Here is a 17,936-nt window from a genome sequence, read left to right on the forward strand (position 1 = left end):
AATTGTGTAATCTTAACTTGTGAAATGTAAACTTTAAAAAAAGTAATCTTGACATGGTGATGAAGTTTCTGTGAATGAGCTGAGAATAGAGTCTCTACCGCTGCATCGCCAGTGGTATGAATACACTCTAACCCATTCCTCTTGTTCATATTTCTCTACTGGCTGATGCTTCTAGACTTTTTCCATAAAAAAAGACAGAATCAGTTGACTTTAGTGATAAGAAAGAGTTTTCAATGTAAAATGTCAGTTAACTGTGTCCTCAAATACCTCTTTAATGCTACACAGAAACAGTCAGATACTGTGAGATAAAGCAAAACTAAATGTAGCCACTCTTTGTTAGGTACTCTCAAACATATTGCAGGGATTCAGTTTTTTACCTGCTCTGACAGTGTCTTCTACCTGTCTGGTGTCATTTTATGTATATTACTTCTGCTTGCAAAATAACAGTGAGGCAGCCAGCTAGACAGACAGTTTCCTGGGGATATCGAAGCAAATAATTTGCTTTGACTGCCAGGTAGATTCTTCTCTGACACGATAAGATGTATGTGTATAACCACTTTTGCATTTATTTATTTTTTCCATGTTATTGTTCATTATTAGATTTAGTTCTTGATTCAAGGGTTATATATTCTAACTGTAGTTCTAGTTTTATGATTAGCCTAACTAAATGGGAGCCGACTGACCTGTGAGTTCGTGGTGGATTATACTTTGGTACATTCTGCCTCTCAAATGCTAAGCAGACAGTGACAGACTGTGCTCTGTTTGAACTCTGACCGAGTCGACGAGACAGATTAACATTATGCTGCCCTCCCTGTTGGAAATGCCAGAACTCTATTAATATGTGTTCTCTGCGATCTCAAAGAGTCCAACATGGCAATATACACCCACTGTATGAAGACTGAAATATCTGTCGACTGTTTGCGACTCTTCTCATGCAGCTTTATTTTTTTAATCATTAAAATATTTGATTTCAATCCAACTCATGGGGTGCCTGGAAAAAAAACAAAAAACATACTCTGTCTGTCTTTTACATTCCACAACCCTACATGCGTATTAAAACATTTCCCAACAATCAGGACATAAGCATTTTGTTTTTCAATGCTGTTCTTTTTAAATGTCAGGTCTCTGTAAACTCTATGGGAAAACCTTTGTTATTAATTGGAGACTTAACATTACTTAATCTGGGGTCCTTGAGACACACAGATCCTGGTAAGTGGCCACACTTTCCATTAAAACAACACCAAGACAGATGATCTGACCTTTCAAGTCTCTTATTACCCCCGTACTCATGAAGGCGCATCGGTCCCAAACAATATTTCACAGCAGCAGGATTAGGAACAATGTCCACACACCAAAAGTATGAGGTTTTCTTTTTTGGCTTTGGGAACTCCGCTGTTGTCCACACCAGTGAGAATGATCCACTGTCAATAATTTGTCATAAAACGAATACATTTAAAGCCCTCTTTTCGGAACAATTCAAAAACAAAGAAAACGCTCAACAGGAAGACAGATTTGTGACCACAGAGGAATGTGCAGGAAAACATTCACAGCTGACGCAATGCAGCTACATCACAAACGTCCATTCACTGAAATGCATTTATTCTTGAATGGAATTCTTTAACAATACGGAAAAGGCTACAAAGGTATTTGTTGAAAAGTGCAAGTATCTGAGAGGTCTGTACTTTGACATGGGGATCACACCCCTGACCTCTCTTTCCTGACCATTTCTGAGCCATTATACCTTAGATAGTTGCAGCTAAATCTCTACGGAGCTCGTCCGTTAATTTAGAAAATAATTGAGAAAGAGCTGACTTCCTTGAACCTGGGCCCGTTTGACACAGTGAGGTGGTTAGCCTTTTCCTCAACCTCCCCAGTCTATTAGAGTTGATACCATCACACTATCCACCTCTTTGTCTGGCTGGAAACTTCTAAAGGAGGACAATCTCCTGGGTGAACAAAAAGGATTATAGGAGATTACGAAAGCGCTCTTCAATCTCCAGCTTCAGGAATCTTGGTTTTTGGCTCATCCAATACAATGTTATCCCTGTGTGTCTGCACTCTAACAGCATTTCGGGAGAAAAATGTAGATAACACCAACCAGAGCAGCTATAAAAATCATAGAAATCATAATAGTACATCTCTCGTACAAAGACTTTTTTTCGGATCACATATCTGATTGAGAATAATTGGTTGGGCTGCTCAAGATGACTGATTGCCGCAGTGACAGCTTTTTCCTTGATTTAACCAGAGGTAAGACTTAATCCATGAACCGCAAAAACTTGATCTGTGTCAGCTCCTTCAATGAACTCGAACACTCCCAAATCCCAGATCAGCAGAGAAATTAGCCTATTTAGAATGCAAAGGGGAGATAGGGGTTTTGCAGTTTGGTGTGTCTTTGCATGCATGTCTGAGCCAGTACAGATGTGAGGTGGGGTTGGGGGGAGCAATCGACAACGAGACTCAAGAGGAACAACCTTGATGTCTCTGCGGGTAAGTGACAGATGCACAGCGGTGTTGGGAAAGACAGGAGTTATGACCCGACTGTAAAAAGGATAAATGCAGCCACCGCCTAAGATGTACTTTTGCTGAGAAATGGAAAGCTCTTAATAAAACTGCTGGCTTGCAGTTTTGAGATTTGCAAACAATTTAATCAAGTAAATCCATTGCAGCGAATGTTCATACCACCGTTAGCATGTCACTTAGCAAATCTAACTTCTCTGGTGATGTGGCAAGCTAGTATTGTAAAAGTGACAGGGCTTTGCCTGAGTGAAGCTGTCAAATGTACATTAGGCACCATTTTCAACATTTATCCTGAGTCATTTACATTCAGTGAGCAGATTGAGGTTCAGTCTGTCAGTCAAATAGTCCATTGTCCTTGTGCATCCTCACTTGTTATTGACCAAAATCCCCAGACAATTCACAACATAAGCAGCAGGTAGGGGGTTCAGGGTCCTTATAAAGGACACCTTGCCAGGATTTGTAGCTGTTGTTGGAACTCTTGAATGTAGGAAACCTCTGTCACAACCCAGCTTCTTTGTAAAATGCAACACGTTGAAAATGTAAAATAATTGTGTAAAGTTAGCTTGATCCACTGTTAGCTGGAGGACTTCTTTTTTCTTTTTTTTTACCTTTCAAAGCAAGGCTATCTGTCTCCAGTCTTTCTGCTAGGCTAAGCTAATCGCCTGCTGGCTCTATAGTGTCATATTAGGGTATGGACATTGTAATCTTCTCAGCTAACTCTGTGCAACAAAAGAAATAATCACAATAAATATGTTCCCAAATGTTCTAACAAAAACATGCAGAGTCTTTGTGCTTCACTAGTCAACAAGTGGATAATGTAGACACACCTCTAAATCACATGTCACTGTGCTATTGTGCTATGTGGACATGATCTATATTTGAATTTGCACAATTCCGCACATGATTTAAGGTTGAGGTTTGAAAAATGTGTTATTTTGTTAAGTCTTTATTGTGTGGCATACATATTGTGTGTGATTTTTGACTAATTCATTTAATAGATTGAAACAATTCAACCATTCATCCATCAATTCTCATTTTAAAACTCTGGTGAAAGCTTGTTGCTTGAATGTTGTATACTTAGTAAATAAATCATGAAACAATACACAGCTACTTCATTTAAATGCATCATATCTTGCCTTAGAAAGCACCTGTACTTTCACATTTGCTCTTTAATTACTTTTTTTCATGAATTAGTGACTTTTTCATTAAGGAAAAGACCAGTAGTCGACCACACTCACCATTGGTCATTCGGAGTGGTTAAAGAGCCCAAATTATGCTCATTTTCAGGTTCATAATTGTATTTTAAGGTTGTACCAGAATAGGTTTACATGGTTTAATTTTCAAAAAACACCATACTTTTGTTGTACTGCACAGCTCTCTCTCACTGCTGCAGATCCTCTTTTCACCTGGTCTCTGTTTTAGCTACAGAGTGAGACCTCTTTTCTTCTTCTTCTTCTGTACTATCTTTGATTGCACTCGCACATGTGCAGTAGCTCAGATGTAGATCATGTCAGCTAGCTAGCTCCATAGACAGTAAAAGAAAGGCTGTTTCTCCAACTTCAGTCAGTTACAAGGCAGGATTAGCTGGGAGACTTCTAAATGAGGGCGCACATGGAAGTAGTTTTTTTGTAGATTATGGTGAACTTGTGTGTGTTGTAGCAGTGCTTTGCTATTGAGAACGAGGTAGCATGCTAATGTTAGCATTAGCGTTAGCATTAGCGTTAGCATGCTAACGCTAACGCTACGAGCTAACAGTTGCGGTTAGCCAGCTCTCGTCAGTGCCGATTTTGAACAGCTCACCCAGAGACTGGAGGCAGGACACATTCAGAAACCGTATCTCACTCAAAACAGCATGGATGGATTTCTTTCAAAGTTGGTATGCGTGTGGAAGCACCAGAGACACAAAAGAACACCCCAAATCCCAGAAAAAGTGTTTTTTTCATAATATGGGCACTTTAAGATATAAATGTAAATCTCTCACACGAACACATAATATGTACTGACACAATGAAAATCCCGTTAAATCATTGGAATTGCACCTCGTATTGCTTTCCAAATGTCAGTCCGGCATATTTGCAGACAACTCTGCCATTGTATGTACAATTTTGAAAACATTATTTATGAATTTAAGAACTGTAGAGGCATACAAAATATTTTGGATTTTCAAATTATTCTAACACAAAGGAAAGCTGACACATTTGTTTTCTTCTGCCCACATTCTTTCCCTTCAGGCCTTCCATCATTATCAGTTGTATCAGTTATATTTCTATATTTACAAAGTCTGTGTCATGCTCATTTATTTCTTCAGCCAAGTAAATCTAATCCTAAATTCCTATCCCTCCTTGTTTGCATGGCGCATGACACCGCCATAGATGTATCAATTTCAATTTTACATCCGTGATTGAATCTTATTTCTAGCGCAGACAAGCAGCTGCCTTAATTTTCTTCTCTGAGTTAATTAGTCAGTTAAGAAGTATGAACACAGTGTTATTTCGTATTGAGCTATCAGCACGTCTGTCTGAGTTATCTGACTCTAAAATGTCCAGTGGAAACTGCCTCTGGTTTGGTAAAATATTTAAGAGATTGGTGTTTTAGTATTTGGTGTTAGGTCAGGTAAATAAACCGGAAAATTGTGCTTTGCAAGATTTTATGTCATTATGCAGATCTTGTCTTGATGAACATCATATTTGATGTCTTTACAATCTAGGATGCCTGAATTCATCTTAGACTCAATGAATGGACTCAGTGGATCTACAGGATCAGCAGGATAGAGTGTAAAGCCATGGGCTGATTTTGCTTTTGAATCTTTAATGTGCTTATTCCACGTAAGTTTACTCATCCAGTAAACGTCATGCGTTATTTTTCAAAATAAACAGATGCTCCGAAAAGTTTTGGGACAATACATAGATTATATTAAAAGCAATGATTTATCTCACTTATTGAACAGGACTGGAGTAGAGTAACCACACGCTCTGCTTAACAGTGATCATATTACCTGCAGATCTGGATTGTTTTACGTCATTTGGATGGACTCTAATGGACTTGTATGCCTTTACTGAAAGCAACCTTTAAACCACCATTTTTTGTTACGTTCTTATTGTTCTTGTGAGCAAATGTAAGTATGCGGCGATCATATGAGTGGGCTTATACATTGGTATAAGATTGTAAACCTCATACAGAAAATGTTAATTATGTGTGCACAGTCCGTGTCACTTTGTATTTCTACTTTTATTATTTTTTTTAAATTTTTCAAAATTCAATAAACCTATTGTTGAAAAACAATAAACAGACTTAACTCTAATTAAGCTATAGCATGGCAATACAGTCTTTCAATATTATAGCAATACCTGCACATGTTTGCTTAGGGACATTAATGTACAATATTTAAATTCTGACTGCATCAGAAATACTTAATAAGATATTTTATTAAAGTTACAGGAGCTGAAACTCAAGTTAATGATTGATTTGCCAAGGCAGCCTGTTACATAATACATTTGTCCTGCTCTAAGATTGAAACTGTTGTGAATTTACCATTTACCACAATTTCCAAACATTAAGACAGGCCTGTCATTTTAGTCACTGGTGGGTTTGAGATGACCCTATAAAACCACTAAGCCAGGGAGAAGAAACAGGTAAAACTGTTCACTTTGTTGCTTGCTGAGGATTTGGGTCAAACCTAAGACGGTCCTTTGGGGATTCCTTTAGCGCCATATGTGTAGCCCAAAGCTATCATTACCCTCTGTCCTTAAATGATCTTTCTGTCTACCTCATGGGTCTTGTAAAATCTGTCACTCTTGTATCAGGCCTCCAGACCAAGGTCAAATGGAAAGCCAAGTGCATGTGGTTATAAAGAGGTGTAAGCAAGCTAATGCACTGTGAGACAGATGTAGGAGCAGTGTCCACTCCCTAGTGTAGTGCTCAAATGTGGCAGCATGCCAACACAATGGGCTTATCATATTAAAGATCACATGCAGGTGCAGCTTCCTCCATGTGCACGTTTTCCACTGACCGCAGGAGTTCCTCATCCTAATTTGAGGGTGGAGGCTGGTTTGCCAGTGGCAAAAACAACAGCCGACTTATAATAGTATAAATTAATACTTGTGGGAGTGCAGCTGGCTGGGCCTTCCATCACCTCCCTACTCCTACTCTGCACGCCCCGTGCTGAATTACAATGCAGACAAGATGCCGAATCAGCTCAAGCAAAGCAAGCCATCTGATGTGTCCAACAGCACACTGCCTTATGGAAAATTGATAGAAAATGACTGCAGTGCACAATAATCATGTTTACAGTCAAAACGTGATTTTAAATAGATTTTAACTAAAACAACATATTTGATGGAACAAAATATGTGACTTTGCGTGAGAAAGCCCAGTTTCCTTAAAAGAATTGGCATTTCTTCTGCCTCATTACACTGCTGTGAAATTGCTTCATCAATCCCCACTGCCTTTTCCCTCGAGGTAAAGTCAAAATATTCAGCAATTCATTTGTGTTGCTCATTCAGCAAAGAATTCATGTTTTACATGGGCGGTACGGTCTCAAAGGGGCCAATAGTTGTTCCACACGGCAATGAATCAATTCATACAAGTGGATTGTTGTTCATGTTAACCGACGGCAGCAGAAAAAACAGAGGCAAGCATGCAAGACTTGAGGTGTGCACGTGCACATACACGTGCACATACCCACTCTCTTGTGAGACAAAGAGAGATCCGAAATAAAAAGCACACACTCACAACAACATTTATACATCATGAGTTATATGTCTTGCACTTTGGAAGGTTTATAAACATTTAATAGATTCCAGCAGAGGCCTCTCAGACAAAAGATGGACTTTGAAAACTGAACACTGCCGTGTGTGTGTGTGTGTGTATGTGTGTGTGTGTCTCTTGTTGTGGCTCCCCCCCTCCTTTCAAAAGGTAGTAACAATGGCTTTCTAAAGGCATCTCTAAAAATGTCTTCTTTGACCCCTGAGGACTTAGTTATGGCCCACAAAAAGCGGATTGCGTGTTCAACAATATAGCAGTCGTATGAGTAGTCCATAACTCTACTGTGGCTGCTTAAGCTTTCATGATGTCAGACGTGCTGCAATAACGGAACAGGATGTTCACTGAATGAAGCGTATGGTGCACATATTTCACACATGATACACACACCACTTTAGGAGATCAACAATAAAGATTATAGCAAAGTTTTACTTCCATTTATAGTTATAGTTACCATGTTTCCAAGAGCAGGAGTGCTTACTTTGTCTAAGCATTTTTACCCAAGCACGCAGTAATACCACACCTGTTTTGGGGTCAACGGAGAAATATGGCTGTCCTTGTAGAATACTGTAGACTATTCTGGCACTGTTTCCATAGGTGGGATCGTCAGCATCAGACGCTGTGACTTGCAACACAGAAGTGCCTGCAAAAGAACACAGCAAAATTGTTTCAAGGTATTTACTGTCTCTCTTAAAGTTTATCAAATGTTGAAAGAAGTACATTGATGTGCTTGAACCGGGCAATGGCTACACTATGTGTTGGTAATCACTTAGCAACCATGTCTGGTGCCTTTAGATCCAAGGATAATTACTGTGCACAAAATCTCAATTTATGATAGCAGGACTAAAAAGAGACAGCTACTTAAAATGCTGGACACAAACAGAAGAGTTGTAGCTTTTAGAGGATCACCTTATTTAGCTCAAAAATGCAAACTAAAAAAGTGCTAATTTAGCATGCATTGGCAAATACTGACAGTGTTTCACATGATAGAACACTGCACAAAACATATCTCTAAAAAAAACTAAAATACATGTAAAAATGTATGTTATCTGTGCAGATATTGTGGTTAGCTACCTAGCTCACAGGTCATGAAAAATTATCGGAACAGAAATGAACTGTCTGTGTAATGACAGACAGTAATCACATAGGAATACATTCACTTATTCACAGTCACTGACTGTAGTGTGTGTGTGTGTGTGTGTGTGTGTGTGTGTGTGTGTGTTATGTCACATTAAAGTTAAATTGCAGGACATTTTTCAACTGTTACACCTTTTATGGGAAATATGAATAGTATGAGTCTGGCCCTGGTCTTAGTTTTGATGCATTTTTCATTGCACAAGGTGACAAAAACAAAGACAAGCGATTTCAAAACTTAAAAGGGTAGCTCATTATTAACACTGTTATTTATAAATCCGTTGTTAAAAGCCACGGTGGCTCTATTTAACACTTAAACTGTTGCTCAACAGCATTACAGGCTGCAATAACCCATTATGCTTACATGAAGAGTGCATTGTAATTCTGCAACAAGCTTACGTAATACATGATTTATGTGTTAAAATCATAGTACGACTGTGTCGGGAGACATATGAGCTATATGATGCATCCTAAGGCATGCAAATCTTCTGGACACTTCAAATCCTCTGGGAATAAAACTAAATTAAACAAGTGAAACTCCACAGTGTCTCGCCAGATATTACTTTCTTTTTTTTCCTTAGAAACCCGAAGGAGAAGAGTGAAATGCCACCCATAATGAGCCATGTACTCCACAGTATGCTTGGGCACTCTGAATGTCTGTCAACCTTGCAACGAAAATTGCAATGGGAATTATTTGGACTTAATCAATTCTGGGATTGCTTTGGAAGCCGAGACGGTTCCAAATCATCTGTCTAGGAAAACTTATTAGTTAGTGCATAATTTAATTGATGGACCTTGAATTGTTCGGTGTCAATGGCTTAAGTGAAGAAAATGATCACCTTGTTTGATTAATATTTGTGAACAGCATGGTGAAGAATCTGACTGTAAAATGTTCTGGGTAACTTTATCACTGTATTTTTTTTATCTTCCAGGTTATTACAACTGTGGAAACAGATTCATACCATTGAATATTCTGACTGATAAAGCATTCATTATGCACTCGTAAAAGGTGTTTCTATTACTCACAATGCACTTCAATTAAGTGTTCAAGTACTTTGTATTTGGAACTATTAGGTGATGAGTGCCACATTAAAAGAGTCAATAGTCAGTATGCACATGTTGTTTAAACATTCACTGTAAAAATATGTTTAATGTTTTTTATGTTACAGGCTTCCTGGAGAGTAAAAACACTTTACAATACAACCAGACAAAGGCTCTGACAAAGGCTTTGAGAAAGGCACAACAAGACAACAAGACTTTTGTTGTCTGTCTTATAACAAGGAGCCTGAAACCTCGCTAGCAATTGAAACAATTATTCAAAACTTTGCTGACGGAAGAGCTTTTGGATCCATCCCAATTTTAGTGTTTTATCCCTTTAAAATTAGGGATGCACCGAATCCAGATTTTTGGGGTTCGGCCAAATACCGAATCCACTGGTTAAGATTCTGCCGAATCTGAAACCGAATACCGAATCCTCCTCCCATCCTCAGTCCATTAACACAGTAAACACATTAATGAAGTATACAACGTCCACAACCCCTAAAATAGTTAAATGTAACAACTTAATGTTGAATTCACACGCTCTTTTCACATCGTAGGAAAGCACATCGCTATCGCCAGATGAGTGATAATTGTGTTTGGCAAATTTTCGCTAACCAGTGTATGGTGAAGGTGTTGTGAAATGTTTGTTTAAAGCACTTACATAAGAAATTCATGTTGTTTAGTTTATAACAGTCTAAAGGAAATGGTAAATAATAGTGTGATTAAAACTCACTATTTACATTATTTTCAGTACTTGATTTACGGCTGATATGTGAAAAGGTACACAACCTTATTTGTTTAACAGTAATTTAGTTTTACTGCGAACCGTCACAGGAAGTGCTTTTATTTTGAAGTAGCCTACACGGAAGTTGTCTGTTGTGTACTCTTGCTAGCTTACTGAGATGAACGTGACACGCTAGGTGCAAAACATGTCCGTCAAGCTTAAGTTGTTCACTTTCTTGTGTGTAAAACTGCAACATATTGAACAGTAAAGGTTCACAGTAAAAGACAAGCGTTTTTGGTCGTCATTCGAAGCCATTCCACTACAGAAGGCATGTTGGGTGGGTGAAATTAGAAAGCTAACGTTAGCTAACGAGCAGCAGCCGAGTAGGGTTTGGTTCGGTGGAAAAAAATTCAACGGTTCGGTAGAAACCGAACCCCGTCAAAAAGCCCGAACCCGAATCCTGGATTCGTTGCATCCCTATTTAAGATGTAACCCCTTTTGCAGGTGGTAAATTGTAACAAATTAATTATTTTTGATGCGTGAGCCCTTGCAATGAATTTGACATCAAGTCCTCAAGAATATATGGTATCTCATACTGCTTTGAAGGAAAAGAGGCACCCTATATTTAAGGTTTTAGTTGTACCGTATGTATACTTCACTTTGCATTGTACATGGATTATTTATCTCTTACAATTTTTAAATGCTAGTGCAGTAGAAACAGCCGGTGAGGGTTATTAAAAAAATACGCTATGCTAGAAAATGTCTTCTGAAAATCTTGCAAAAAACATTTTGGAATCTGTACTTGGTTCAATGTATACATACAGTATTGTTCTTTCCAAATTAACCCAGTCACATGTAGGCCTGTAACAATTATTGCATAATTGTCTTATTGTCAATTATTTTACGTAATCATGGTTTCTTTGTTTAACCGCAATGAATTGCTAACATTAGCTTAGGTCCTAAGGGGTATGGCTGGTGATGGTAATTGTTGCTTTTGTTTAGACATGCTAACTTGTGATTATATAAGTAATTAATGGTCGGCCCATTGAGCTAAAGCTATGCTAGTGGCAGCTGTCACTTGTTTCCATTGCAACTCCAAACATCCTGGGCTGTAGCTGCCTCAAGCCAGAGAAATTGAACTTGCCCATGTTTCTGGCCCGAAATCTGCCCAAAAAACCGGCGGAATAAATAACCATCACCACTCTTGACTTTATTTTTATGATAATAAAGAGGCGTTGTTTATTTCATAGGCAGCGTACCTGTGTTATTACATTATCTGGGTCATATAACAGTGATATAACCTAAAGATGTATCTGGAACTCATTCAAAACTTTAACTTGTTTAAAAAAAAGTAATAAATAAGGGACTCTTCGTTATTTATTTAAGGGGCCACTGGAGAAGTTTTGGGACCTTTAGCCAAAAAAGACATGACCCTCCCCTTGCCAGTAAAAAAAATTCTATGACCCTCAAAAACAATTTGGAAAAAGGCATGACCCTCCCCCAGCAATTTATCAATACCTTCTGTACTGGTTTGCGCTTGGCCAATATATACAGATTCCCATTGTTTTTTAACAGCCATGACATACGTGACTAAACCTCTGTATTCTCATCTGACGCAGCACACTCCTCTGTTATGGTGTGGTGGCCATTTCAGTAGATTTACTCACTAACATTGTTGTGGAAACACAATAAGCATGGAAACTAAATGCACACTTCCTGCATTACTGCATTACTTCAAATACTAAGTTACTCCTCTAGTAAACTAGTATTCACATGAAATAAAACAATCAAATATTGAGACCATTCAGCAAGGCACTCTGGGTAACATTCAACACACAAACTGGTTGCTATGGACTCGTCACTAGGCTTCATCCACTTCGCCGTTTAAACAAAGTGGAATAAACGTATAAAAGTCAAAATCTACACAAAACCTGCAATTAATTAGTAAGCTGACATCAAATGTGGCATTTAGGAAACCTTTATTGCAACCTTGGCACGGTAAGATGTCCAGACTAGCAACAGTCATTTTCGTTTTTTGCGTCCTGCTGCTGCCATCGACAGCCAGGAAATACTTTTTTTACTAAAGCAGTATATGAAATCGGATGTGTAACCTACCACCATTTAGTTGTTTTGTGTTATTTAAGATATTTATAAAATATCTGATCATGTCAGAGGTAATTATTCCACTCATTTTTTAAACAATGCAATTATCCGTTTCAGCCACCAGGGGGGCAGTGCTCCCCCTGCCCCCCAGCAAACTCATGGGTCAGACCCATCTGGTAGCGAAGGAGGGCCGAGACTAAGAGCTACATGGATAAATATGCACCAAACAAGCCACTTTGAAATGTTGCTGTTTCATGAATACAAAAGTTGGGTGACCCCCCCTGGACTGACAAATGTTGGATGACCCTCCCCTCAGCAAAGAATAAAAAGACATGACCCTCCCCTATTTTCCTCCAGTGGTCCATTCCATAAATACCGAACGTTCCCTAAATGAAAACAATTTAAATTTGACTGAAAGAGACAATTATATTGTTAATCACAATTATTTCTGAGGGGTTTTGCACAGCAAAATGTGGAAGAGTTACAGCGCAAGTCACATGCTGTTTCCCATTTTTACATCATCAATCCGTTTCAATCCATCTATCTCTGCTGACCCCGCAGGACTCATTGCCGCAACCACAAGTCATGATGTACTTTTAAAAGGTCTAGGTTGGTCTCTGAAGGTAGATTACAAACACAAGGTTCTCTTCAACCTCCCTCAGTCTGAGTCAAGGCCGGCTCTTGTGCCATTTGCTTCATCCCCACTTTCATGAAATGAAAGAAACCCATTTCCTCAACGAGTACTGTAATGAAGCAGCAATTAGTTAGCAAGATGTTGGTTGAGACTAAATGGGTTGAAATAAGATACCATCTTAATGGGATAAAATGTGTCAATACACAGCCAAGTCTTTTTTTTTTTTTTTGAAAAATTGAACTGTGCTTTATGATGGTAAGCAGCATATACTGGAAACAACAAAATAGGGGGAAATGAGTCAAAAGTATTTGTTCAGTCCTTTGTACACGACCCTGAATGTCTTTTGTTTTGTTTATAAAGGTTCAACACGTGTGCTATTTGGCTCAACTTCCGTACATTAGTTCTGATAATACTTATTTTATCATAACTACTCATCATCTAAACAAGCAACCACCTCGCCTCTGGGTTTTGAAATGACTATTAACCAGTGATTTTCCCAGAAGTGAAATGGTTAACAGGAAATGAAGAGATACCGAGATCTCCAGTATGTCCATTATAGACATATCTACTGGGAAATATAGAGTAGTTGGAATATGATACTCCTTTCATGTAGCACTCTAAAACATGTTATTATATTGTATTGTGACGTTGGACTACGTGGCACATGCCCATCTAATCAATTTAGACAGGAAAAAAGAACATCACAGCAAATGAGTTGCCACATGCCCAGACAGCCTCTTCTTTCACTTGGGAGCACCAGTATTGACAAAATACTGGGGGATTAGCACTCTGGAGTGTGAGGACAGTTGATTGTTACAGCCGATTTGAAGCTGCAGATGCCGAACCAAACAGGAATTACTTTAATGGACATGAGCAAAAGAGGGGGCGGGAAAAAAGGCTAATTATTTTCCCCTTCACAGTTCTTGATTTCCTCCCTTGGGTCATCAATGGTGATTGATTCTTTTTGTGCACCCAATGATGAAGTTTGCAGCGAACATAGAAACTTTACAATGAGTTGTCTCGTTAGAACTAAACGAAGGATGCAACGTTTTAGGGCTGAGTATATTCTCATTACCTTATTATGCACTCATTCAGAGATAAAGATTACAGCAACTGATGTATCTAATTTTTTTATTTTTTTTAAATTTATTTTTCATTATCAAAATCTGTGTTGCCCGTTCACAAACTTGTCCTTTTTAATGAATATTTACCACCACCATCAATTCCAAGTATTCCTTTTGGCTTGCAATTTTACATTTGCATTCGCATGAACTGGGGTAGACGCTCCATATTCATGCGCCATCTTGAAATACGTTAGCCGGTAAGGGACATACGGGACATGCTGCTCCGCCTTTCGCGTTTTCGCTGTCACATGATAAACTCACAGGTGCTGCTAATGCTGCTAATGGGTATCGTAGCTTGCCGGACCGGCAAGTTTGAAGAAGGAAACATGGAGGACCACACGTATTCCGAATTTCAGGAACAGGAGTCTTCTTCTTCGCCCGGAAAAAGAAAAAGGATACTGAAAAGAGCAAGAGAGCGGCTTTTTGAAGCGGAAAGGCTACCGTAGCTGTAATACGTACTTTGAACTGCATGGTGCTAGAGAGTTGATTGCGATATATGATCTCAACACTAGATGGGGGAAAATCCTACACATTAGACATTTAAAGCACACATTATTTGTCTTACAGTAACAACAGCAACTTATATCTACCTTAAAGTAAACCTAAAGAAAAAATATTTTGTGTGTGCCAATAAATATTCCACATAAAAAAGCATCGGAACATACAGTCTAGCACTCTTACAAGAGATTAAGACATGTACTTCCAATTTAGGAACAAATATACTGACTGGCAAAGTTGTATGTGTGACAGGACTGTCTGTATGAATATTCATGAATGCAACCAGGGAGATAGTGACTGTTTATAAAGAGGGCGCCTACAGGTCTATTGGGGTTTGCATACTTAATCGGTTTTGCATATTTCCATCTTCTTGCTGCAAGAAGCCAATGAAGCTGTTCATTCTCTCTTTGAGGTATTTTTTTTTAATAAGTATTTCTGCTTCTTCTCAGCAACTGAAAGGATTATTTTAGACAAACAGATGTAAATGGAATGTTTTCAACAAAGTGTCACTGTCACAAACTTACTACCTTTTCGTATATGGGTAGATGGGACACAACCTACATATATTATGAAGGGGTGCTGTGAAATAGTTAAATTCCCTTACTTTTGAGCTATTGTGCTGAGATGCAGAATCAACTGGACTGAGGAAATACGGGCTTTTGTTCACCGGTGCTAAAAAAAGAATGGTACAATACAGAAATAAAAAATAGATGTTTGCCACATGATGCTGGGCAGACGAAGAGCAACTGTCTCAGAGGAGGTGGATATAGGCTTTTCTTTCTTCTATGATGTGGAGGACTCCACTGTCTCAATGGCGGGGATTGCTGTGGAGGCACTATTGAGTGCTTTATAAAGACCTTCCCACCCGGGAAACCATCACAGCAACCAGAAAACAAAGATGAAAAAGAGGACTAGGCTGGCTTACAGAACATCAAACATTCTGGAGAACATTATCATAGAGTGGACAAACCAGAATGCTGCACAGGGCAATAACATATTTGATCGTGACTCTTCATACTAATACCTTCTTTTAAACCAGCTCGGAGCAGTACTTGGTTATAAGTCTACTTGAACCTTATACAAAATGTCCTATAGTCAAAGGTCTTGCCATAATAGGTTTCTCTTTAGCGCAGAGATAAAAGGGATTAAAACATGAAGAATATCTAAAACGCAAAAACAAATAGTTCAGACAGGTTTTTCATCTTCCAACACATTTAAACAACGGCTCACTGCTGCTGACAATCATTTCAAGGTCCAGTTTATTTTGTAGCACTACTCACCCACTTCAGACATCTCGGGCACCGTAGCTACAAAGGGTCCATCTGGAAATTTGGGAGCATTGTCATTGATGTCTTGTACTTTGATGATGAATTCCGACTTTGGTTCCAGCGCCTCCTCTGTGTAGCGGTCCAAGGCTTGTGCATGCAGGACATAATGTGTTTTCCTTTCGCGATCCAGACTCTTTGTGGCATGAATATCTCCTGTCACTTCATCGATGATAAATATAGTCCCAGCTCCTTCCCCGCTCAGAATGTACCTGACAGATCCATCGCCTTTATCCGAGTTTGAGTGAAGCTGCAAGGCAAACCAAAGACAGGCTGTGTGAATACAGAGACTAGAACATTGCCAAAATCATTGAGTTGCTTTTGATTCACAGTTTTAAAATGTTCAAAATTCATGGTGGTAAAATTTACAACAGCCACAGTGCACTGTTGTAATATACTGTAGCTGCATGAGAAATACATGAAGTGGGACCACTATGGTGTCCATATTGGGGTGGGTTAGGGTTAGTCTGGTTGATTAATCCATTAGTCAGCTGACATAGTTTATCATTCTGTAAGTATTGGCAAATGGTTGATACATTTCAAGAAAGAAATACCAAACATTATCTATTTCCATCTCAAGTGTTTTTGTATTTCTCTGTCTTATATAATTGTAAATTGAATATCTTTGGGTTTTGGACTGACAAAACAAAAGCCAATTGGAGACGATGGCTTCAGATCTTAGACATTGTAGTGGGCATTTTTCACAACTATTTGCCTTTTTTGAGATTACTATTTGAGAAAAAAACAAGGGATTAATCAACAAAATAATTACAATATTGAGAAAAATGCTTGGTACAAAAGCATGAATCTGGGTTTTTATATTAAGAAATGATGATACGCATCTAAAGTACTATACTTAGACATAATCTCTACCAAGGCCATTTTAAAACATCTGTGCTTTATACAGCAGTAACCTCTGCTGCATTACTGCACTGCACGGTGGTCCACAGCCCACGTTTAAGATTCCAAAAACTCCCAGCATCTAACTGACATTACATCATGTGCTATTCTCTTTCAGGCTTAACTAAACCCGAGCGTCGCTGAAGAAATTCATGTTAAGAGATCAAAGTTTTGGGGGAAATCCTTACAAGACTGTTAAAGGCGAGAAGATCACTGACACTTTCTTACCAAGAGAAGGGGGAATAAGCGAAGACCGAGACACTTTTTCATATATAATTCCATAATTGATACCAAGAGGATTAAGACTTCCCTGCCAAATTCTCAGATGCTTGTAGTTTTAGACTTCATAAATATATTTTAAAATATCACTGAATTTGCAAACCAGGACATGCCGTGGTAACATCATAATTGAAACAACTTCATTTCCGCCCATGAATTAAACATGTTAAGAAACATAATTCTATTTATTTTTGTGTGCTTTTCCTCAGGGAAGTGTCAGAGCTGAACATAACAGAACAATCCAATTTTATTGTGAATTGGCGATGCTTTATATACTGGTGGTACCGGTGATATTTTTGTATTTCATATTTGTAGATGCACATCAATGAGCTGTGAACACAACCTTTGTATTCCAACTCTGTATCGCCATAAACAAGATGTCTGCAAGTCTTTGGAGAAGATTAGATACACATGGAGCAAATAAATAATTCATGCTCGGTTTGTATTGAGGTAATACGTTACTATTCTTCAAAATATTATATATACATAGTCTGGATAAGCATGGATATTATAAAAACCTGTGTGCAAAGTACCAAAATGTAGAGGGGGACAAAAAATGGTAAAATGGCATGAAAAGGGACTTTAACTTTGAAGTGATAAATCTCAATTACAACCGTTGCTACAAAGGTGGGCCATTTTCAGTTTAATGCCAATTAGCAACATCTGTTGCATATAACAGAGGTCTGGCACTCAGCACTTTCATCTGTTATCCGCTATCAGACAAATAACAGAGCTCCACACTGGCTAAATCCAACACCCTGTTCTCGAACTGCAGGTGTATTCGATAAAACAGTAAAAAAATAAAACAAAATATGTATGAACAACAAAGGAACATCAGTCACAAGTTGAGACTAAGCAACAGGAATATGCTTTGACTTTACCGTTGAAAATTG

General features: G+C 38.5%; 1 protein-coding gene across 1 annotated transcript in view; it reads right to left on the bottom strand.

The window, feature by feature from the left end:
• Window positions 1-17,936, bottom strand: part of LOC144537044 (cadherin-18) — a 72,905-nt gene that overhangs the window by 41,128 nt on the left and 13,841 nt on the right. Inside the window, exons 2-3 of the mRNA XM_078280459.1 lie at window positions 15,820-16,114; window positions 7,805-7,924 (exon numbers count right to left, since the gene is read on the bottom strand). Of these exons, the coding sequence (XP_078136585.1) occupies window positions 7,805-7,924; window positions 15,820-16,114 (415 nt within the window). The remainder of the gene's footprint in view (window positions 1-7,804; window positions 7,925-15,819; window positions 16,115-17,936) is intronic.

This window comes from Sander vitreus, chromosome 22, assembly GCF_031162955.1.
Source record: "Sander vitreus isolate 19-12246 chromosome 22, sanVit1, whole genome shotgun sequence".
NCBI lineage: Eukaryota > Metazoa > Chordata > Actinopteri > Perciformes > Percidae > Sander > Sander vitreus.